General features: G+C 36.7%; 1 protein-coding gene across 4 annotated transcripts in view; it reads right to left on the bottom strand.

Annotated features, from left to right (window-relative positions):
• The window catches only part of MRTFA (myocardin related transcription factor A), a 72,631-nt gene that overhangs the window by 7,526 nt on the left and 39,484 nt on the right, over window positions 1–25,621 (bottom strand). For 3 of the 4 annotated variants that reach the window (XM_081331740.1, XM_081331739.1, XM_081331738.1), the window contains 11 exons: window positions 24,037–24,102; window positions 16,881–16,936; window positions 16,006–16,081; window positions 7,099–7,260; window positions 6,094–6,269; window positions 5,217–5,375; window positions 4,231–4,484; window positions 3,005–3,173; window positions 1,054–2,154; window positions 509–604; window positions 221–385 (listed from right to left, as the gene is read on the bottom strand). In XM_081331740.1, the coding sequence (XP_081187866.1) occupies window positions 221–385; window positions 509–604; window positions 1,054–2,154; window positions 3,005–3,173; window positions 4,231–4,484; window positions 5,217–5,375; window positions 6,094–6,269; window positions 7,099–7,260; window positions 16,006–16,081; window positions 16,881–16,936; window positions 24,037–24,043 (2,421 nt within the window). In that variant the 5' untranslated portion in view covers window positions 24,044–24,102. The remainder of the gene's footprint in view (window positions 1–220; window positions 386–508; window positions 605–1,053; window positions 2,155–3,004; window positions 3,174–4,230; window positions 4,485–5,216; window positions 5,376–6,093; window positions 6,270–7,098; window positions 7,261–16,005; window positions 16,082–16,880; window positions 16,937–24,036; window positions 24,103–25,621) is intronic. The other variant, XM_081331741.1, reaches the window with a different exon arrangement.

Genomic DNA, 25,621 nt, shown 5'->3' with positions numbered 1-25,621 from the left:
AGGAATGAATCAGAGAGAGTTCCTCCCATCCAGCCTACAGGCATCAGGACTAGACCTAGTTGCCTCACTTGCAGAGGCTGGGATCAAACGGTGTAATTAAGTATCATTAGTGCACTTGATGATACAGGACCCCAAACTGATTAGATGACCTCATCCAGTGTTTTTATGTAGATATTGAACAAAAGGCTCATCTTATGATATTGGGACCTGCTGAGAATACCTTTTTTGTCTCACTGGACTGGCCAGTTTTATCAGGAACTCTGGCATTCGGCGGTCCTTTGTGGAAGCCGTTCAGGAAGAACGGCTGCAAGTTGGGAGATGCAGAAAAAGATAAGATTGTTTGTGGCAGCTGTCCAGTGACCATTTGCAGACCTGACTTCTGATGCTATATGAGAGATAAGAAAAAGAATTCAAGATCAGATTCTGATTGGTCCATTGATTTTAAAAAGGAGGAATACCCTTCAGTATGCAAATCAAGCCACGGTTAAGAGTACAGGTGGTTAGCTACCTTCTGGATGGACTCCTTTGGTGGAAGTTCAGGAGATGATGGAGAGTTCTTTATAAGTGGCTTGCTGGGTGCTATTGTAGATGGAGATGACATTCTCTGGAAAAAAAATACAGGTTTTAATGCTTGAGAGTTAGGCTGAAAGCCAAATTTCACAGTCACCTGTTATAGATGTCTGGGCAAAAGTTAAAGTAGTAGTGCAGGAGGGGATTTACTGAACAGGGAGAACAAAAAATGGACTTGCAAAACTAATGAGTTATCTAGAAAGTGTACAAAAAAGGAGCAGATCTAGTTTAACACAAGTGGACAATTTATGGTTGCTATCACAACAGTATGATTTCATTCTGATAAACTGCTTTCAGCAAGAAACATATGAAGTTTTGTTCAAAATGTTTTGTGTGTCAAACTAAATTATTAAACCAATCCCTGTTGTTCTAACATTATATTAGTTTCTTCAACCACTTTTGTGTGCCTCTGTGTGTATGTGCATTTATGTGTGTGAGAGAGAGGGAGGGAGAGAATGCACAAGAGTTTGTGCATTTACTTACTTTCAATGGCAATGAACTGCTTCCCACTTTCTCCTGAGGTGAGGGGTTCTGCCTTTCAGCATTCTGATTGGTCACAGTGAGGACTATGTGAGTGCCTGTGGAATCTGTGATGAAGGTAGGGGGGGAAGCTCCCTTGATGAAATCACTGAAACCTCCAGCTTGTTGTCCAAGGAAAAAACATGAGGTCTGACATGGTGGCTCAGTTTCAGCAGCTAGCACCTCCTGCTTCACCATCACTGCTTTCTTTGGCACTAAATTTGTATCTGATGTCTCCATTTGGCTGGTGGTCTGTGTGGGTCTTAGTTGGTCAATTTGGCAGTTCAGCTGCTCCACAGATTGGCAACTCACAAAGCCTTTTTCATTCTTGACAGAGGGGCCAAAAATAGAGGGCTCACAGACTGTAGCTCTGTCTTCTCCAACAACTGTAGCTGACAGTGGTTGTTGAGATCTCTTTTCTTTCTCCAGCTGCAGCTTTAGCATCTCCACCAACTGCTGTTTTTGTTTTAGCATCCGGGTGAGTTCCTCAATCTGCTTATCTTTCTCCTGCAGCATCTGGTCTTTATCCTGGACCTCCATGTCTTGGTTGCTGTTTATGCTGGACTCTACCCTTGACATTGCATTTGTGCTACAAGTGTTACCTTTGGAAGGCTCTTCTTTTACCAAAAATTGGACTGGCGATGCTTGTAGAGTAAGCTGAGTCAGGGGAGAAGTCACCATCTCCCCAAAGGTATCACCACTAGTTGAATTCTCATCTCCAGCACTTATCAGAGAACGTTCAGAGGGAGTGGGTGACACAGGAGGAGTTGAGCCTGTGCTCCCAAACTTCATGACCCCATTGCCCGTGACAGTGGCTACAACAACCTCTGTTGAAGTAAGGCCTGTATTGACAAGTGCAGGACCTGTACTCAGCCGAGCAGCTGGGAAAGTTACCACCACTTCAGTAGTCTTCGGGAGAATTGCTGTGTTAGCCTTCGGAGCAGCAATTACTCGACTGGTTATACCATTCTGCTCTTGATAAGCCTTGAGCCGCTCAATTAAATCTGTCTTGGTACCCGAAACAGGCAATGCCCTTAGCTTCAACTCTTGCTTTAGCTCTGCCACCTATCAAAGAGTCAGAATTCTATCAGAAGTTGTTTTACCTAAGATACCCTTACTTACTAAGGCTACATCAAGTCACAGTTGGAAGTAAACATGAGGGGTCCATCCTTTCAATTCTAATATATTTTTTAAAGAACGGATGCCACATATTATAAGGCATAAAACAAAGAGCACAAAAGTTCCATTTTCAAAGGACAATTCTATCACCACCAATAAATAAAATGTATGGCTAGCATCAAACTCATCAGTTTCAATGATAGTATCACCATCAACTAACAATGCAATAAATAACTTATACCACATTTTTATTAACAAATTTTAAAGGCTAAGGCAACGTACTGTTTAAATGAAATAAAATAAAGAACCTGTATTATAATTCATAATATTGAATGAACAACTAGACAAGTAATTACAATACATTCTATATTTAGGTAAAAGAAAGCTGATGTAAACATGCAGGAACTGTATTATCTTAAATTTGATCCAAAATTACCAGAACTAGTAGTAATGCTATGCAAGTAATTACAGCCTAAATGATGCTTCTGTTATTGCAGTAGTAATGATAACCCATCCAACAATAATACAAATACAAGATGATTCCTAGATGTATAAGGTGGAGTGCCTCAAGCTTAAGAAGATTAGGCATTATATACTTACAATATTTATCTATTTTCTAATATTTTATCCTTGTTTTATAGCTGCTATATTAGCCACCACACCAGAAGATGGAATCTGAAATACATTCTCTTACATTTTAAATATTTGCTGTGCTGCATATTCACAATAATGTTTATTTTACTTTCATTGTATGTCTAATATTTCTTCTCAAAGCAGCTAACAAATGCTTGGTTACCTTCATGTCATCAAGGTTAGTAGGGAGAGCCCCAGGTTTGCCTACTGGAGAATTGCTATTTTGTCGCAAGAGCCCGCTAGAACTAGAAGAAAGACAAGAGCCGTTTCTGGCAGCAGTGGAAAGATTACGCAAGGCTGGGGTGCTGTTGCCATTCTGTTCTCCTAAAGGCCTGAAGGGGAAAGAAAAGGTGAATTGAATAGCCAGCTGCAAGAAACTAGCAACAGAACCTTTGTCTTCAGTCTTTGCTTCTGCACTTCCCAGAGGAAGCTGAACATTCACTGCTGAGAAAACTTCTTAATCTAGTCTGACAATGCTTATAAAAGGTGCCAAGCACTTAGATAAAGCACAATGCAAATCATCGCTGCTGGCTTAGCATTTGCTTTCAGCTATACTTTGTGATAAATCATGAAAACTTCAGATATTTTCTTCAGTACTTATGTTTTGAATGCAGTAGAAACAGAGAAATATGAAGTAAAACAAAAAGATCATTATAAGGACTTCCATCATGCTTTTCAGCAGGACTAAATGAGGAAAAGCAGCCATCTGGGAAATTCCTATTAACCATTATCTTTTTAGTTTCATTCTGTATTGATTATTTATTGATTAAATTTTGATCCTACCACTTTTAAGTTAGTCAAACATGCATAATACTCCTTCCTCTTCCTATTGTCCCTACAACAAGAACCCTGTGAGGTGGACTATGTGTGACTGGCCCAAAGTCACCCAGCCAACTCTCATGCCTAAGGCAGGACTAGAACTCAGATTCCTGGTTTCTAGCCTGATACCTGCCCAGAGTCGGCAGATGAGGCTGGGTTATGAAAAACATGTTTGCTGAGTTTACGGAGAAACAAGTAAACAAATGAATATCCAATTAAATATATGCATTACTGATTGGGGGATTTTCAAAACCTCTCTCAAAATTATGTTGCCAAAACTTTTATTTACATTTATCTTACACTTATCTTTACACTAAAATCTTACGACATCTTCACTATTACAAGTACATTTACCATTTTCACTTACTTCTAATATTTGCAAGCTATACTTCCAATCAAGTGAACGTTAGAAAGTGAAGAAATATGGCTATGATTGAGTTGATGATGGGTTGACTTTACAAATCTCATACTTTGATGGGAATGGACAGATAGAGAAATAGGCTGCAGCTCTGTTGATACTAAGCTCTTGAGAAATAAAAATTCAGAATTTTAAGAAGAAGAAACCCCTACTTTGGTGGAGCTGGGAGGATGGTTTGATAGTTGTAGTGCTGTTGGTGCTGTTGATTAAGGATCTGGAGCTGTAAAAAGAGCTGTTGTTGCTGCAAGATTTTGGCATAAGATGAATCCATGGGGGGAGCTTCTTCATCCTGTTTTTGGTCCGGTGGAATATATTGGTGATATTTCAGCTTCTTGACTTTTGGTTTCGGCTCCTTGGATTTTTTGCTACGCTGGGACTTCTCACATGAAGATTTTGGCTGGCTTTGCTGTTTGAAAGAAAAATAGGTGGTTCAGGATAGGATGGTGGCATGATAAATATAACGAGTGACATTTTGAGAAATGATTGGTTGGTTTAATATTTTCCATACAATTTCTTCATTCTACTGATCTGCCCTAATAAATGTATACCTATTAAATAAGTATAACACTGCTAGCTTTTAACTAGACCAGGAGTCTCCAAACTTGGCAGCTTGAAGATTTATGGACTTCTGGGAGTTGCCAAGTTTGGAGACTCCTGAACTAGTATAATGCTAATTTTAAGATATAACAATTATATTACATCAATGCAGTGAACCTGCATGCACAATCCTTAGACCAATTAATGGTCTATTGCAGTTTTTTATTCATTAAATTTCTGTCTACTTTATACACGCATAAATCCACAGCATTTACATTCCATATACATCATATTCCAAACTGACAGGAAAAAAAAGGAATGATACAGCAAGGGAAACACATGTCATCAGCTCTGGGTATTTAAGTGAAAATATTTCCACACTGTGTCAAAACTACTAATCTACTAGCAAAGGATCCTAATGTATCACTTTAGTAACTATTTACTTAATAAGGAATTGAAAATGGCATTGAATGGTTGATTCATGATCTTGATCAAGATCACATTACTCAGTATCTCACCTAATCGTTAAAGGAAATCCTTGACATACCAGTAATAGATTTTTTGGCTGATAGTAGTACTTAAGACCTAATACAAAAGGTACCTTTATAAGAGTTGGAAGAGGTTTGGCAGCAGCAGGAGCAATTCCATTAGTGAGATTCAGAGGCACTGGAGGTGGCGGCTGTGTCAAGGGGGTTGGAGGCTGTTCAGACACATAAGTTGTCTCAGTGCAGTCTGTGCTGATTTTTAACTGGCACACAATCTACAAAGTAGATGAATATGAGTGTGTCCAGATGAATTTTCAGAAGACAGAATAAGCAGTTAGCAGGTGACTTCTACAGTATCATAAAAAGGCAGACAACTGCTCAGGTACATTTGTGTACTGCAAAATACAGATATGTGAGCAAAGCCAATTTCCAGAATCAATCCCACCATATAATAAGAGAGTTTACTTCTTTCCATGGTCAAATTTTAAGAAAATAGGAATTTATTTTTTCCACAAAGGAAAACAGCATAAGTGATGTTATTAATATTGTTTCAAGATCCAGTTTGAAAACCACTTTGGTGTAGTGGTGAATGTGCTGGCCTAGAAACTAAGAAACTGGGAGTTCTAGTCCACCTTAGGTATAAAAGCCAGCTGGGGACTTGTGGCCAGTCACTCTCTCTCAGCCCAACCCACCTCACAGGGTTATTGTTGTGGGGAAAACAGGAGGAGGAAGGAGTATTATTTATGTTTGCCACCTAATAAAAGATAGGATAAAAAGAAATCTAAAAAAAGATTCAGGTATCAAGTGTTTTATTGCTAATAAGCACAAATTCCCATAATGAATCTTTTCTGCCAAGGAAAATACCTTTCTTGCTTGAGCTTCTACAATCAAAACTGCTAAGCTTGTAAGCCGCCCTGAGTCTTCGGAGAAGGGCGGGATATAAATGGAATTAAAAAAAAATGCAACAAGGGGCAACACCTAAGGTGTCCTCACCTGAGCAGGGGATGCCACTGTGGGAGTAGGAACTAAATCACTCATCAGAGCATCCATTGGGGATGGCACAGATGCCTGGGATTCATGGCTAGCCGGTTGTTCTGGAGACAGGGCATCACTGCTGTCCTCATCAAAGGAGGAATTATCTGCTATTTTAGGATAGTCCACTTGACCTACTAAAAACAACAAATGCAACGTTAATTAATTAAAAACAGAGGATCTGGATCACTGAAAACCAGCAGGACATTTCTGGGCCACTATAAAATCCAAGATGGTGAAAAGTAGAGGAACTTTAGACAACTGTGCATTGTACATATACAATTAGATTCACCAATTGACCAGAAGTTGTTAACAAAAACCAAAATCTAATTCTGAATACAATAAAGAACAGGGGAGATTTTTTTTAACAAAACATTAAAAATACTCCTATTTTTTGTAAAAGTAAAATAAATCCAGAAGAACATATGTGCAATCTTACAAGTTCTAAAACTCCTTCAGAATGACCAATCAGGCAGTGATCCACAAATCTTTTAAGCTGTTACAATTCAGGAGTAAGAGACACTTTCTATATATTGTGTGAGGCCTGACTCCTTGCAGTGCTTATGCTTTGTATCCATACATTGTATCCATAAAAATATTTCTGCTCCTCTTATCCTACATAAATTAATCTGTATTTAATGCTACTCTCCATCACTCACTTAGAATAGGGTTCCACTTTAATATGACTATAAGAAAACAGAATACAATGCCAGAGGCAGACAACTTTTGTACAGCATCTCTTCAGTCTTAGATGTCAGCTCCATTTCTGCTTGTAATTTTTCTTATAAACTTGCTCACAAAATTTTGACTGAAACCATTTATGCAGGATAGGAAGTTGAGGGCAGAAATATTTTATGGTTATACAAAACAGCAAATATATTCTGTTTTCCTTATTTTAAAGAAGGGATTAAAAAAAGAAGCTACTGTTTTATCTACTACAAAGCTTCCTTTTTTTAGCAGACTTACCAATGAGCGCTTCCTTCAAGCTTGATTCCACAGGCAGAATATTTTTCTCCACCAATTCCATGGGGCCTGGTCTCTGGGCAATCTTCTCATTGAGATCATCAGCCAATCTAGCCCGCTTCAACTTCAGCTGCTTGGCCTGAAGAGAAGGTTCAGCAGAGGTCTCTGTTCAACAGAAACAACAAAAACACGATTATTTCTTAACTATAAAACCCATTACAGAAATCAGTTCTGTAGTTTCCTTTTGGAGAATCTCAAGCAGTACATAAAAAGCCAACCCTAACCATACTGGTACTCTTATACCTAAATAATTTTTAAGAATAACAGACCTGCCCTTCTGACTTGTTCCAAAGGCCTGTTACTCCATTAGCTAACCTGAATTTTGTGAGAAGACCCAAAGCAGGACACACAAAAATATCTGTATTTGTAATAACAGCAACTGGTATTTGAGAATATAAAATATTGACATTATCAGTTTAGCTTAATGTCATCTATCAGGACCCCCAAATTGAGCCTTCTCAGCAGCAAGGCCAGCCCTCTGGAACAAGGATCAGTTCTAAACTATTCTGCTGTGGTTTAGAAGAGCTGTAAAGACCTGACTCTTCAACCAGGTCCTTCAGTGAGGAAGAGTAAGGCCCCCTACTTCATCCCACTTGCCATCTTTTATTATAATTTCTTTATTTGTTAGCTGTCTAGAGTTGAGAAATGAATAGCATACTACTAATACTAATACTAATAATATTATCATATTCACCATTCACAATCATGGTGAAATCACACCTGCCAGTTCTTTAGATGGCCTTAATACACATTTGAGTTCTTCCTAAGAACCTAGGATGTTGTAATGAATCGATATAGCATATGTGCTGATCCAAGAGGTGTGGCTTTTGTAATTGACAAGGTACAAATTTTGTCGACGCACAGATTTTCTAAGTGCCCCCAATATTTTTGGTTATCATACCCAACGTATCAATAACCACAACAGTTGATTATGCCATAATCTTTCATCTTCGATTTTCAGATCTTGATGCTTTGTGATCTCCAATTCTTTGTCTTCTATTCTCCTATCCCCTGGTATTGCTACATCAATTATCCATACTTCCTCTTCCTTCTCCTCCTCCTCCATTGATAACCTTATTTTAATGTAATTAATCTCCATTTAATATTATCAAAATTGGAGCTATCACTAATTGTAGAAAGAAATTCAATTTTTACTCTTTTTTTAACCTAAAAATCTGACCATTTTGATTTATTAGATATCCTTGGATTTAACAAATACTAGAAAGGAAAACATTTTTATAATAAAACATACATAATTTTATATAATTAACCTGCTTCCTTGCTCAATATTTTCTAAACTAAAGCATTCCACGCAGTCCCAGTTAGATTTAATTTTCTATGCAACAACAGAAAAAAGGGGTGTTGCTGTATAAATTAAAGAGACAATAGATTCTAAAATGTTTTATTCAGATGAAGAATGAAGAATTGTGATGGTAGAAATATACTTCTGATGAGAAACTAATTAAGAAAATGTATGCTTTTCTATTAACTTTGAAAATGGAAAGCGTACAAGTTAAGAAACCATGATAAGATGGGCAAAAAAATTTGGATACAATATAGAATTAGAAAAATTGTGGCTTCCGGTTTGCACGCACAGCGCCGGCAGATGTGTGGGAAGGACACTCTCCCCGCCATATGGTTTTTCTTCCTTGGAGGACCCTGAAAAGGGTCGAAAGTTGCCCTCTAGGGGTGACCACTGTGAGGAGGCCCTCCTTGTGATTGCAGAAGGGCGGCAGCCCTCTGTTTGATCCAGAGCAGCTCTTCTGGCCCGAAGAAGAAAAGATCAGCCATCAACATGGCCGATCATTAAGCTGTTCCCAGCCAAAAGCCAAAATCACCATCAAGCACAACAAAGCAATCTGGAGGATTAGGGTGAGACCTTACCTTCCTTATTTCCCTAATTACTTTCCTGTGGGACTCTTAAAAATCTTCTCCCTTTTTTTTTGAAAGATCGGCGACTACCTACCTGGGGAACTAAAACTCTAAAGCCTCAAAAGAAATGGAAATAACTAAGCTAAATAATTAAGCAACCTTATTTGTACTTCTGGAATTTTTGGTCTACTAAAAGCTCTTACTTCTGCGGGGACCTGCTACCCTATTTACTGCTCAAGCTGTGAAAGAAGGGGAAAAGAAAAAAAATGGATTAATTGGATAAAAGCGTCATATGACTCTGGAAAGATTTTACATGCTATTGAGGACATCTTGTGGCGAAACCTGGCATAGCAAGTAAACTTTTTCTTTATTGTGAGAACTGACTGTAACTCAGATTTGTCCTTGACATTATCTTTAAAGACAAGAATTGGAAACACATGGTACTGAAAAACAACTTTTAGGAATAGTGGACGTGGACATTTACTGACTCTTATTAAAATAGCCCCCACTAAAGATCTATCTCTAAACATCAAAGAAATGGAAAAATATTATCCACCACTTGATTATAAACTTATACTTGAAACAATTCTGGCAATGACTGAGCAAATAAAAACCAGATTGAAAGACAAATCTGACAGCATAAACTCACCAAATGAGACCTTGACTTCAACTGATGAATTGACAATCCAAAAACCAACAGAAGAGGAGGAAATCAACATCAAAATAGGGGACCCTAAAGACCAAGTACAATCTACTGAGAGCCTTGATGCCCAAACTTCGATTTCAACTATAAAACTTACAATTCAACAAACAACAGAAGCTGAAAAAAGCAATACTAAGGTGGATGATGCCAAAGGCCTTCAAACACAGTACTCTGAGAATCTAGCCAACCAAATAATAACTATAACACTGGACATGACCTCTTACCTAAGCCAGATGGGATTGGAAGAAGAATGACAACTATACTATGTCAAACATGGAGATTTGATCTATTAGAGCAACAAGTCAATGACTATAAAGGGGTCGCTCTCTGAAAAATTGACAACTGGATGGTCTCCCTGGATTTAAACAATGTGTGTAGGAAGAAAGGGAGACACATTTGAGAAGCTAAAGGCACTGATATGGAAGCCTGCTTGGCACAAAAAGAAAGCTAGAGTTAAATTTAAAAAATGGTTTTTTTCTTAATGTTGGGATTTGTAATAATAGAGCTTAAAATTTCTTTTAATGGGCCAAAGGGAATCGTTAAAAGATATAAACTGATTTTATATTTAGGATCTAGATTTCTAAAGGAATGAAAATTAGCTACTAGAACATAACTGAATTATTTTACAGAACTTGGAATGATGCAACAAAAGATACTTTTTTTTAATCATTGATGAATTACTAAGATGACAAGTAGAATTTTTTTGAAATATAAACAAGAATGCACTTAAATGAACAACGTACATATTTCAGAAATGATAATTACTATACAATGAAATAGGGGAAATGTGTGTTACCCAAAAACTAAGTCTTTTAGATACTGTAGGCTAATTTGGAGCACTGTATTGGAATTAGATAAAATTTAAAAACAGGACATGGATAAGTATATGTGAAAATGTATTGATAATTGCTCTGACTGTGTCATAACTAGAAATGTATTAATTCGATGTTGATATTATAATTAAGGGAATTGGAGAGGGAGTTTTTGCTGATGTACCCTGAGCTATATGTACAAAAAGATTTTCCTATTGGACTTTTGACTACCCAATCACCACATTGCTTCATAAATATTTGGATGTAAAGTTAGAAAATTAATAAAACTTGTTTTTTTTAAAAAAGAATTAGAAAAATGGCAAAATTTATGGGTAAGAAATTACAAACTGACAATGTCAACTTTCTACAAAGAAAATTTATATAAAATGTTTTATAGATGGCACTTGCCACCAGCAAGACTAGCAAAAATGTTCAAAAACATGTCAGATAAGATGTTGGAAATGTAAACATGTCAGGCACTTATTATCATGTTTGGTAGACTTGTGACAAAGTAAAGAGTTATTGGAAAAAGATACATGACTGGCTAGAAAAGATGTTGGGAGAACATGTAGATTTTAAACCTGAACTTTTTAAATTAGGTATAATACCAGAAAAGACTAACAAACAAAGCATGTATTTGATTTTGCATGTCACAACAGCAGCAAGAATTATATTTGCGCAATAGTGGGAAAATGTAGAAATACCATCAGAAGAAGAAATAATTAAAAAAATACTAGAATGCGCAGAGATGGATTGACTGACTATGAGGCTGAAAGAAAAAGAAGAAATGGAATATTATCAAACTTGGGACTTATTTTATCGATGGCTAGAGGAAAGAATAAAGGATTAGGAATTAAATATGTATTAGCGAATGTAAACTCAAGACAGCATGTTTGTTGAAAAATGATTATTGAATGTATGGGGAAAAAAACCAATAAAAACCTTTACAAAAAAGAAAAGAAAAATCTACTTCTTTCCCAGGCAATCTTTTCCACAGCTGAACAGCTCTTAGACAATTTTTCATAATATCCAACTGAAATCTACATCCTTGTAATTTAAAGTTATTTTTTTCTTGTCCTATTTTCTGGAATAACTTTAACAATGTTGCACTTGCTCCTAAGTGACAAAGTTTCAGGTCCTTGAAAACAACTGTCATGTCTCTTGAACCTCTTCTCTGGGCTAAAGGATCCCAATGCCTCCAGCCATTTCTCATGTTCTTCCTTCCAGGCCCCTTACCCCTTGGTTGTTCTACCCTGGATACTAGCAATAGTAATAGCACTTATACACCACTCCACAGCGTTTTACAGCACTGTCCACATATTGGCCCCACCAATCTGGGTCCTCATTTTCCCGACCTCGGAAGGATGGAAGGCTGAGTCAACCTTGAGCTGGTCAGAATCGAACTCCAGGCTATGGGCAGAGTTTGCCTGCAATACTGCATTCTAGCCATTGCAACGCCAGGACTCTTTCTATACTTATTATTAAATGTTCTTCCTAAAATGCTGTTTCCAGAACTGCATGTAATATGTTAGATGCAGTCTAACCAACCTAGAAAAGAAAGAAACAATGACTTATCAGCATCCTGGCACTATACTTTGATTGAGGCAGCCTAGGACTGCATTTACTTTCCTTTTTTTTTTGCAAGTGCTATTGGCTTCCAGATAGCTTATGATTAATCAAGAGAATATGACCCACCACATCCTATACTTATGTCTTTGATTGAAATGGAGACTTGGGGGGGCAATGCACACGTCAACCCGGGGCTCCATTCTCAGCTGCAGAGGTCTTTCCTGAAGGCCTCTGCCAAAGAAACGGAGGCTGGGGGCAACACATGCGAGTGGCAGCGAGTGGCTGTGGAAGAAATGGACCGGCGCCAGCCATACGGGCTCCTGCTGGACGGGATTGTTGTTGGTGCCGCTGCGAGGTGAGACAGTGGAAAAAATAAGACATCCCCCCCAAAATAAGACCTAATGCCTCTTTTGGAGGCAAAAAAAAATATATAAAAAAATAACACTGGGCCTTATTTTCAGGGAAACACGGCATCACTTGGCATCTCTTTCCAGCTTGATGCAGAAGCACCAATGTACATTTGGTGGAGAAATTGTTCAACCGACTCACTATCCATTTAATGCTATTAAAACTGTATTTCTTTACCAGAATCTCATGACTCTGTTGAATATTTTGTTGATGATAAGTACAATAAGTCCACCTCATTTCCACATTCAACTAAACTGGTCATTCTATCAAAAAAGGAAATCAAGTTGCTTCAGCATGACCTGCTCTTGATAAACCCTTGCTGGATTCTTCCAAGCAATATATTCTTTTCTAGATGCCAAGAAAACTTTATTAATCAGCTGGGCTGTGATGGAATCTGCACCTGCAGGAGGAGTGGGAGAAAAGTTTGGCAACACTTTCCAAAAAAAAAGTCCAGATTAAGAGACAAAACAGTCTTGAGCTGGATGGAGAGTGGTGGTGGTGATGAGGTTCATGGTAGTCACATCCCCATCTCATTTCATTTTTCTTTAGCTACGAACATAGGTAAACAGCCCTCCTCTTTCTTCTTCTATTTTTATCTTTTCATCAACATTTTTCCTATTGATGATCAACAAAATCACTGAGGAATTTGAGACAATGTGGTTTCTCCCTGAGGTTTTTTTTAAAAAAAAAACAGATATCCAAATACTCTCTGCCCTGACAGTTCTATAAAAAATAATAAGAGCATTATCCAGTTCTTGCATTCTTACTCGAATGCTATTGACTTACTCAAATGTTCTTCAGTCCATGGTCAAATTCCTTGTGTGTGCACCTCCTTTACATATACCTTCTTTTCCCCTTTTGCCAGGCCTATTCAAGTAAGTGATACCTTTCAATTCTGGCATTCCACTCATATGTTTTGTCCTATTAGGTTTCAACAAGTCCTAATAAATCATTTTTGCCTTCCTGAATTAGGAATTCAGAAGAGTTACTTCTTCTAATTTTTTGTAAAGAAATTATGGAAACCTTTGTTCAAATATCTTGACTTATTCTTTCCTGTCTTTACATTCTCAGTTGTTGCCTTCACATCCTGAATACCCCTTTCAGTCTGTTTCCCAGTACTTCACATAATATTGTTTCCCAGATCTTTCTCTCTTCCACACAGAATTCATTGCAGAGCCTGCTAGATCAAACTTACAAGACACTTTCCTGTTATATTTGGGGGGAACCATCTTAGTAATCTTCCATTTTTCAGAGAAAAATGTATTTTCTTTTTTCCTGGATCACATCCTTCAACAGAAAGGTGTGAAGAAACCACCACCTGTGACCCTCCTGCTCCTTCACTCTCCTGCCCAGTATTCCACCTTGCAACTCTCTCCACAGTTGCATTTTCGGTGCCATTTGTTCTCATGAACACTACTAGACAGAGCAGGCTTAAAGAACTTTGGATACCTTTTAGCTTTGTTCCAAATTCATGACCCGGGAAAGCAACACAGCTAAATGGTCCAGCCAAGATTGCTGCTTCAGTCCCTCTCAGTAGAGAGAGTACCTGATCACCACTGTTTACTACTTCATGCATAGGCAGACATTACTCCCATGGCAAGGTTTGTATAGTCGCCTTTGCCGCTCTGAGGCTTGGCAGGTGCTTTTCATCCAAGGGTTCATAAAGATCATCAATAATGAGATTATGGAAATTGTTCTGAAGCTTTAAAATATAAGAGCTCACTTGACAGACTTGGGCTTGTGTTTCAGATTCCTGTAACTTTCCACAGTTCGGCATGTTTTAATCTGGGATGCTTTCTAGTGTTTATCTCTTTCTGCAAGCACTCCTTGTATCCAATTCAAAAATTCCCCATCTTCATTGATCAGCTGAGAACTGGATTTTGTCTTTAACTCTTTCAGCTTCTCCTCCAGCAAACATTTAGATCATGTTTGCATATTTTTTGTCATCTTTCAGAAGAAAAACAAAGCATATTCCCTGCAGCACTGGAGAGCAGCACTCTCTATTTCCATGACTTCCTGATGAATGAAAACAATTTTGAACTTGTCTTAAACTTCTGTTCTTTTTTATTTGCTTGATCACTGAACTACTTCTTGGATCTATTAAAAACTGTTACATTGGCCATTTTAATACTCTATTCCCCCAAAAAATCTTATGGATCCATATTTTTTGCTACATCAAATAATTTTGTAAGCATTCATTGGTGTACAAAGTGATTTAGTTTCTCATTCTCCTTCTTTCCAGCATTCTTTAAATCTCTTTTCATCAACAATAACAATCCAACTTCCATACCAATTCCATCTCTTCTTAGCATACTATTATTAGCAATGAGTACTTTGAAATCTTTTGCATCTCTTGGGCATCTTATGGAAAACAGTGTGTTTTGTTCTCATTTGGCCATAGTCCAAATTTTAGAGGAAGCCATTTTTCCAATAGCTTCCTTGACATTGTTAATCATGCAGATGACCTCTTGTATTTGATAGTACATTTCCTGATCTGCTTATATTTTAGCTGAGCCTATATTACTAACTTTCCTTTCCAACTTCCTTTTTATGAAAATTTTGAGACACTTCTTCTTTTGAAGAAAAAGATGCCTTTTCTTTTGAAGTCAAATATAAAGTGATAGACTGTGGTGAAACATTCCAATTAGGTGTTAAGAGTGGGACCACCTTAGAGTCTTTGCACTGTAGAAAGTGGCATAGGCCACCCTTCCCCAGAATTCCTGAAGCCCTTATCTGACTATTCTCATTGTAAGATTCTTGTAACGTAGATGACTAACAATAAAGCTTCTGCTTGTATCTATTCACAAGCAGTTTTTGTTGCTTCCATCTGACAAAGACTTTCTGGACAATTTTCAGATTTGCTAATGTTGTGAAACAAGATGCTTTAAAATTTTGCAAAAAGTTGTAGAAACTGTTTAATACAGAATAAATTGCTAATTTAAACTAACATTTAAGAAACTATTTAGAGGTTAATAAAAACAGAAAAGAGTTATGCCAGAGGTTTAGCCTAGTTGTCTGTTCTCACAATGACCAACCAGATGTTGATAGGAAGCCCACCAATGGCATCTTCCCCTTCATATTCTTCAGCAATATGTATATAATTATCATCACCGCAGGCAGAATCTGGTAGCATATTACATCTGGCAGTATATTACATATACTGCAATAACCAATTTTTTTCCACTATAAAAACAGAAGTAATGTTTTTATTCTTTAACAATTATTACATTCTTCACAGTCAGCCAGTTTTCCAGGACCAACAGCAATATATTTAGAAAACTACCTTAAAAATCTTATTCCTCAAGTTGTAAGACTAGCACAAAATAACTGATATTGCAAGAGCTACTTAGGCAAGAAGTACTTAGGCCCTAACTTTATTAGCCTATCCATTTCTAAATGAATAGAAGTGATACATGAGAACAATGAATGTCTATAGTTTGTATGTTTTCAAAAACTTACTAAACAACCATACACCAGAGACTGTACCTTCTAGAATGTGCATCCTCACCAACTCCGACCTCTCTGGTCGGGACCGGATCTTCCGTTTCAAGTAATCCTCTGTCTGTAAAACACAGAAAAATACATTCTAAACTTCAATGAAGTCACAAGACTATAAATATGGAATATGCAAGATTTTCCTGTTACAATTCATGATGAGATTCTTAAGTAGAAGAAATAACACTGCCTCAGATCTCAGCAGCTATGCTGCTAAAGAATGGAAGAAGCAAAAGGTCCACCATATAACTTTGCTTACTTTGCATGAGTGCACAGTATTTAATCAGAGATTGAAAACCTTGAGGGAAATGAAGCACAAAGTTTCCAACACTGTGGTGTTATGAAATGTTTAGGATACATTAATTGTCTATTTTCACATCTACTAACAGGGACACTTAAATCAATCTTATTCCCAGACTATATACATATCATTGTATAACAAACGTAAAGGTTTTGATTGAAATTATAATTCCCCACACATTTTAGTTTTAAAACACGTCAAGCCAAGTCACTCAGTCACAACTCCTCATCAAACTCATTGAAGGTCTTTATGATTGTAGCCCAAGATATGGTGTATTTATTCAATTCAACCAGAAGTTGTTCCACTTAAATTTATATTAGCAGACAGTTAATATCATAGAAGCAGACAGTGGGATCAATCAAATAAATTGTAGGATTACTGAAGGGGGAAGTTCTCTCTCTCTGCTATAGGGATCCTAGGCTCTAATTCTATTAATAATGCTACCATTTCCATCATATTACATATAATGTATAACATAAAATACTCCAGGAGAATGGAGGTCTCCATTTGGAAAAATCAGAGATCAAAGAAAAATGATATAGCTGCTAAGCATTCAAAGACTTACCCTGGCCCGTTCCAAACTTCTTCTCTGTTCATGAAATGCAGCTGGACTTTTCAGAGCTGTTGGAAGAGAATAATTCAATTACATGCCTTAATTTCCCACGTATATAAACATTTATGGTTCAACAATCATCAAAATCAATTGGACAAGATACTGAAGGCAGCTATTTTGACATATGGTGAATTGTATCTTGCACTCATTTAGTCTACATCGTTGTACTTTTCCAACCTAAGCAAATGATGAAGATTACATTCTGATCACTAAAATACCATACCTAAATGTAGGCAGATTAGCAAAGAACACACCAAGGAAAGGAGCTAGTGAAGTGGTTTAGCAAAAAAATATTTGTTTAACAGAGAAATTCACCACAACGTAATCATATATAAAGTCTTCTAAAAATATTTGATGACAATAGAATCCCATGTATTTGGATTTAATCATTTAAAGAAAGAAAATATAAATGTCTGAGGAATACACTTTATGCATGTTTAACTAGCAAGATAAAGGTGACAGAAAATTTAAGAATTAAGTTCAACAATGAATAATTTTTCCCCAGTGGACAATTGCCAAAATAGCTCCTGTTTTAAGCCACTGAGGCCCATCTACTTAGCAGTACGCAAGTTTTGGAAGAATCCTCTGGCAGGGTTTCCTCTGCCAGACTTTAGTAAGTTCACTTTGGTTGGGAAAAAAATGGTTGGCAACAATTTTTCTCAGTACATTATCATCAGAGTCAGGATAAAATTCAGCTCTCTGCTTTTACCACTCCAAGGAGAAAAGAACGTAGAAGAATTAATTTAATTTAATTTAATTTAATTTAATTTGTATACCGCCCTTCTCCCGAAGGACTCAGGGCGGTGAACAGGGCAATACATAATAAAAAACAAGATACAAAGATTAAAAAGTAATTAAACAGCAATGCCCGTAAATAAATTAGTACATATTAAAAGTTAAAACCGATTTATAAAACCCAACCCCATCCCATCAGGCCAGGCCAGCTTGTTCAAAAAGGAAGGTTTTGAGATCGCGCCGGAAGGAGCGAAGGTCAGGGGCCATCCGGAGCTCAACCGGCAAGCGGTTCCATAGGTCTGGTGCGCCCACAGAGAATGCTCTCCCCCTGGGGGCCACCAATCGACATTCTTTGATCGGAGGCACCCTGAGGAGGCCCTCTCTGTGGGAGCGCACTGGACGGAGGGAAGTTGACGCCGGCCGCAGGTGTTGCCGTAGGTAACAAGAATACACCATACAGCTGTTTATTTTGTTGAATAAGCGTGATTTTTATAACAGTAAATTGAACAGCTCCTATTGTTTCGTTATACATAGTGGGGGAAAATCTGACATATACTAAGTAGGTTGATATGTACTTATTCATTAAGCATTGTCGGGGGGGGAACTGACTCGATCTAGCCTGAGTAAAAGGCAAAAAGGAAGACAAAACTATAGAAATCCATTTAGAACAGGTATATTCTCATATGTTCTGAAACAATAATATGAATTAATTAATTAGTCCTTTTATTTAGGTGAAACCAATTTCTGGTTTAGAAAGGCTTGCTAATGAACATAGCTGATGCACTGTGAATGAACCAACAGCTAGGATAAAATTAAGTTTCCTATTTGGAACCAGTGGGGGAAATGTTTATAGTGAAGTAAAATAATAGGATGAGTATTTGGAGGGGGGGAATATTCTAGGGGAGAGAATCTTCACTGGATGCTATAATTCAGCTCACAAAAATACCTTCTATTGCAAGTATCCTTTCCAAAATGCTTCCAATATAGAAGAAAGATATTGTAATGGGGTGTGAGAATGATCTTGGGAGAAAGAATGAATATCTGCACCCAGGTCAATGGTCAGATAAGAGGAAGCTTAGCCCACAGAAGGAATATGTGTGTGACAATCTAGTTTCTTGTGCTGTAAAGATGACAGAGGAGAAAGGTACTTTTCAGACATGGATGATTCTGTTAATAAAACTTTACAATAAAATATAGTTGGTTCACTTGAGTCTGCTTCTTGTATGGAGTATCTTCCAAGGCTAATAGAAGTGGCTTGTATGATTGTGTTTGTTGCTGAGGCTTCTGAGTTTTATATACAGGTAATCCTCGACTTACGATCCCAATTGAGCCCAAAATATCCATTACTAAGCAAGACAGTTAAGTGAATTTTGCCCCATTTTTTGTTTTTTCTTGCCATAAAGAAAAGCAAGTAAATCACTGCAGTTGTTAGTAACACAGTTATTCAGAAAATCTGGCTTCCCCATTGACTTTGCTTGTCGGAAGTTGCAAAAGGTGGTCACATAAACTTCGGACACTGCAACCATCGTGAATACATACTAATTGCCAAGCATCCAAATTTTGATCATGTGACTGACTTATGACTGCAACAGTCATAAGTGTCACTTTTTTCAGTGTCGTACTATCTCTGGTCACTAAACAAATGGTTGTAAATCAAAGACTACCTGTAGTTGATTTGTAATGCTACGTACTGCTTGGAGTCACTGTATGCCACATAACTCTATTTAGTAAATAAACAGACAGACACATTCTGAACTAAGAGGTGAGAAATGATGGATAATGGATGGATATTGATCCTGGAGATGGCTTCCTTGCTATTGAAGGAAGAAAGACGTGTAGTTTCTGAAGTACATGAGCATAGCCAATTTGACTCCACTATACAATACATTTCCTACCTACTTGGAAACTTTTTGTTATCCTGAGATTGTATACAAAATTTGTGGGGTGAGTGACGGCCAAGGCAAGCTGAAGAATAATGCAATAGGCATAGAATCATATCATAAAACAGTCAGGATTTCCCAATTTTTTCCTGGGTTTTTTTTGGTGGGGGGGATAGAAAAAAACTTCTATCATAGTTTTGCCATGATTCTCATCCCAACCCTTCTAATTTCCAATAACACCACCACTGAAATTTGGCAAAATGATTCCAGAGGTTATAGAAAAAAAGGAGATTCAAAGGCCATATGTAGTCATGGGGCTGTGATCCCATATTTTATATACAAATGGATCTCAGCAATGCAGCCTGTTCATTTTTCCAAACCATCCAGAAGAAATGATAGCTAACTAGCAAACTGCCATTTAGCAAACACTCCGGAGGGAAATGCTTTCATATCCTCATGAGAATTTCTTTGGAAAAACACTCTGGTTTATAGTTCTTTCTAGTGCTGGCACTGTGACAAAGAAAATTTCATACTTGACTTTTGAAAATGCCAAAAATGAACAAGTTTCTCTCTATTTCTCCCATAACATTTTCACAAATGAAGGCAGAATTTGAAAAGAATCAGTGAATATGTATTATCAGTTTCCATCCATTTTTCTTGGCTGTATAAAAAGGACATAATAAATGGCCCAGAAATGTCAAACAATTTTACCATGTCAGTTATAAAGCTGAAAGGCTTTTTAAAAGCACGGCTTTAATATGTTTTTTAGTTATAAGTAGGAAGTTATGAACTGTAGTAACACCCATGTTTGGTTATTCTAGAAGGATGATTTAATTTTTTCAAGTTTAATTTTTAAAGAATGCTTCTTTTTTATATAAATAAGAAGAATATATTTTTAAATATGAATCTTTCAAACATTAAAGTGCTTTGATTTCCCAACTTTGCTCCCATATGATGAAATATAAAAGGTTTACTTATACATTCAATTATTAACCAAGAGGTTCGTTGTTCTAACTTGAACAAGTGAAACATGTTATCGCAATAAGATTTAATATTTAGAATTCCAAGGCCTCTTTCACTGGGATTTTGAAGGAGGGTCTTTGAATATATTTTTTTGCTTTTTCTCCATTATGTATAAATTTATTAATCATTTTCCACCTTTTTTCAAATATTTGAGGATTATACATGTAAATCCTCAAAGTCAAAACAAACTACAAACAGAAAAATACAAAAAAGGGGGGAGTTGTATGAATAAGGAAAAGAAAGGAAAAGAGGGGGGAAAAAGATGTAACTTTCCCCTTCATTCCATAAGGTAAAAACAATTTTAAGAGCTTATCATCATCTTAAAAATGAAATATAATCTCTCTTCTCCCTGTAGCTCATTTCTCAAATAAGGAAAACAAAGTCCAAATACTCGGCCAATCAATCTTTGTCAACAAAAGTCCAGTAAGGGCAACCAAATATTATTTTTATTTTATTTATTTTTAATCCCATTTATATCCCGCCCTTCTCCGAAGACTCAGGGCGGCTTACAATCTAAAGCACAAATCAATGTGCTTAGCAATAGCCTTCATTCTTTTAACTCTGATTGAGCAAGCCAATATTATAAACCTTCCCTGATTTTTTAAAAGTATTCTTTTACACCTTCAAAAAAAATCCCGGAGGTAATTTGCTGCTCATCTATGTTTCAAAGCAAAAAATCCTTTCAAACTTCCAATAGATTTCTCTTGTATAGATAAGTAAAATTAATCCTTTTGTTTGTCAGCTTTTAAAAAAGTTCTTACATATTGAGAAGAAAAAAATGATCCAAATCAGTTTCCTGATTTAATATCAATTCATCTCCTTTATGGAATAAGTCATCCAGATTCATTTGTATTACATTTACATCCTCTTTCAAATTAATTTCATAAACATCCATTGCAGCTCAATCTTGTTTTACAACTTTATTAGAATATGCTTTGTCAATTTTAACAAGTATCTACCCAAAGGCTTAGTTGAAAAGAATTCAAAAGTTTGCACTAAGCATTTTTGCTCCATTTTCTTTATCATCTGGCTCTAGCGTCCAGCCTTCAAGGTCTCCTTATCATAAAAAAAATGAAAACAATATCCATTTTCCCATGAGAAAGCATCTTCTAAATAATACAAAACTATAATTCAAAATTCCCTATAGTCCCCTAGGGTCTTAATCTCTCCAATTTGCAAATAATTCAAAAAAAAACCAACCCAAAAGTAATTAACATATGAAGCTCAATCAAGTTTAGTGTCCATAAAGGCTGTTTTGTGAGTCTGAGCTTGATGTAAATCCCGACTCTCAGTCATTCCAGTCATAAAGTAAAAGTAAAAATGACAAGTTTTTGCAGTCTACTCATGAGGAACAGCTGTTCAGAGCCACCTGGATAATAATGGATGATCTCAATGATTTCTCCTTCATTCTGGAGAGATTATACTATTTCAAATCAAACATTCAGGGACAATTCTACTTAGAAAGCTATCTTGCTAGCAAGGTGTTTGCTCACCATGGCACTTACAGAAACTCACATTTTACACCATTTTAAGAAATTTTTCATATATATGTATAAAGGGAGGGGGTAATACTTCTCTCCTTGAAAGAAGCAGTGGTATTCCTCTCCTAAAGAAGAAGTCTTTAGACCCAATGATTTTAGGTAACTATTGTTATGTTGTCAAACTTTCCCTTTTAGGTTGAATGTTATAGAAAAGCTGATGGTCAGTCTGCAGTTAAGAATATGAAAGTAATGAATTATCTAAACCTGTTTAAGTCAAATTTAGGGTCAGGGTTTCATACAGAAAAAGTCTTGTTTCATGTTTGTAGCTGACCTGTGTTGGAATAGGAATGGAGATGGCACATCCACCCTTGTGCACCTTGAACTGTAAGTGGCTTTTGATATCATTGACCACAGAGCCTCTAAGAACCCTCAATGACGCATTATTGACAATAACCACACCCCTCCCAAGGTCTTGGCTAGTGCCAAACCTGAAACCCAAGGGGTCATATTTCCGAGCGGGAGAACCTCCCTCTCAGGACACTCTCAGGTCTTAGTTATGCATGCCAGACTGTTACCCTTATCCACAACTAGATTAGATTGTGGATAAGGGTAAATTATTTGCACACCAACCTGGCATTCAAAAGCAGCAGCTGGAGCCTACTTTGTTTCAAGCAATTTAACCATAATGTGATTCCTCAGAGGCTTATGAAAGCCTGTTATTAAAAAAGAGACAAGGCACCTGCACACAATCAATAGGTAATTTATCCCTCCAAATTCTAATAAAAGTGGAAAGCATATATGAATACAATTTACAATTACAGCATAAAACAACATTTTAAAATCTGACAATTTTTATACACAAGCACATTCTTTTAAAAAATGTGTGTCCCTTATACAAAAGAGAAAGCAAATCTAGATAAAGTAATCATCATAAATCTAAACTTATTTATTAATATTAAATTCATATGGCCCCCATCTCAATATCCAAGCAACTGTGGGTGGCTTACAATACAATAAAAGCAATAAAACATTTTAATTAACGGGGTGAACAAACTTGAATTTTCCTTTTTATTTTTTAATATTCACAGATCCAAGAGCTATTTTTAAGTACATGTTTGTAACAAATCAATAAACAAAAAAACATATTTCCACAATAGCTAGATCTTACAAAACAAAACAAAAATGTGTGGTTTAATCTGAAAGAAGGAAATTCTTTCTAAACTGCAAATGAAAGTATGTAGCTCATACTATAAAGTGCAACAAAGTGTAGATGTGTTGGGCACCTGATTACTCAACAGCCCTTAACACCCTTTCTGCAGGCTTCACACCAAACACCAAAACGGAAGAAATTTCTGCTTTACTACTTGCTGAAGCATTATTGCTGCATTTAATACCTAAAATTCTTGCTTTAGTGTTCTATAGTAGTTTTTCGCATGTGAAAGTAATTTTAAAAACATTAATTAATCCTGCATGTATTCATTTCATCATTCTCTTTCCCTGTATCTGATGAACTAAATGCTGTAGCCGGCCACTTTGCAAAACCTCTGTTATCTAGTGACTCTGATGTACAATAGTTCTTCAGTGTGACTGTGTTGCAAATGCAGAAAAATTAACTTTGTAATTTACCTATCAGCATACTACTAAGCAAGTGTGCAGCCATGTTTACAATTCAAGCAAGACAGCAGTGTATTAAACAGGAAACATGCTAAGGAAATGATAATGTGAATGCAACATTTAAAATGTTTTGAGGATGGCAACAACTTGCCATATATTCTTTTTGTATAGTACTACTTTTTTACATTGTATAAATGTTCAGAAAGCAGTGGCTAGTGTGTTGAGTATCAAAAATTAAAAATGGCTTATGCCTGAAGCTCAGAAATTCTTCACAGAGAACAAACAGATCTTACAAGGCCACACATTTCAAAAAAAATTCTTTCATCTGAGTGGAAATGTCTCAAAGAGGAATAACAAACTTGAAGTTATACTTACGAGGCATGATCCCTTGACTAACCAGCTCTTCACGTGTCCGTCGCTGCTGGAGCTTCAACTGTAGCACTGCATAAGGCAGACAAAGAAGTAAATGAGGAGCAAATCACTGTATGATATACAGTGCAGAGCACATTTTCCTGTTCATTTTTATTTTCTTCTATCTCAAGAACATTAGCAAGGAGCAGAGAAGCTGTAATCCCCACCCAACACTTGCAAATTGCAGAAGTGGCCTCAGCAACAAGGTTTCCGTATTCTGCAGCGGACGGTGGGAGAGGAAGTTACAAAGCATTTTAGTAGGCTGATTTTAAAAATCCACAAAGTATGAAAATAGGCCATTACTCAAGAATTCCTATACTAACAAATAGAGTTGCAAATCATGAAACTAGAAAACAAGAAGACACTACACAAAGTGATACTGCTCCAATAGGATGTTATTGAAACAATGGTTGCTAAAATATCACTTAATATAAACATAGTTCAGAAAACCCCTAGAAGATGCCTATTTGGGGTAATTCCCACAATCCTCCCATCTTGGCACCTAGATGAAGCTGATCCATGATGAAACTTAAGTCTGAAAGTTACCAAGATTACCTACTTCTGACATACACTAACACTTATGACGAGTGGATATCCATGAGGCTTATTTCATTCACATCTGCAGATTACACTACTATTGCTATTCCCTCCCTTCCTTCCTTCCTTCCTTCCTTCCTTCCTTCCTTCCTTCCTTCCTTCCTTCCTTCCTTCCATTTGTATTTGCATGCATGCATGTTCATTCCAGAAATCTTTTTTTTTTTCATTTCAAGAGTTAAGAGAACTTTTAGGTCTTCCTGATTAGGAACATATAGCACAGAAAACATTCTTTGTTGTTTCATTCCTACTATTGTAGTTCTTGGTCAAAGGCAATTTATTCTTCACTGTCAAAGAACAGAAAAAGCACAGATATAAAATATTCCATATATATTCATAGGTAGGCTTATCTAACCCTTGAAATTTTAACCAAAATACAATGAAAAATGTGCCATCTGTGGATAAGCTAACTCTCAAAATTTTCATGATTTAATTTTCACAATTGGCTTATCAGTGGTCTTGCATTTTTCATGCTATTTTAGTTAAAACTTTGAGGGTTGGTTTATCCGCAGATGCATTTATCTGCAAACATTCATGGACACTTTTAAAAACTATTACCATATAAAGGTCCATGAGTAGTCCTTGTTACTGACTGCCTGTTCAGTTATGACAATGCTGCAAAAGGAGAGTTATGATGAGTCCTCAAAGTTACGGTCATTTGCTCTTTGCAAGCTTCACTGCTGGCTTCCAACACACAAATGCAGTGGGGAAGCAAGCAGGAAGTTACATCATAACTTACATTGTAAATCAGAATAGTTATTTCGCATTTTACTTTACAATCACACTGCTTAGCAACAGAGTTGCTGGTTTCAATTGTGGTTGGTAAGGGAGGACTACCTGTATATTCATAGGTAAACCTATCTATGGATAAGCCAAGCCTATTTGTTGGGGGAGGGGTATAACTGGGGATCTAAAATTCTCATCTTATCCATGAGTATATATGGTACCAATATTT

Source organism: Vipera berus, assembly GCF_964194415.1.
Source record: "Vipera berus genome assembly, chromosome: 6".
In the NCBI taxonomy this organism is placed as follows: domain Eukaryota; kingdom Metazoa; phylum Chordata; class Lepidosauria; order Squamata; family Viperidae; genus Vipera; species Vipera berus.
Note: the sequence above shows the minus strand (reverse complement) of the source record. Positions and strands in the feature narration are given on the sequence as shown.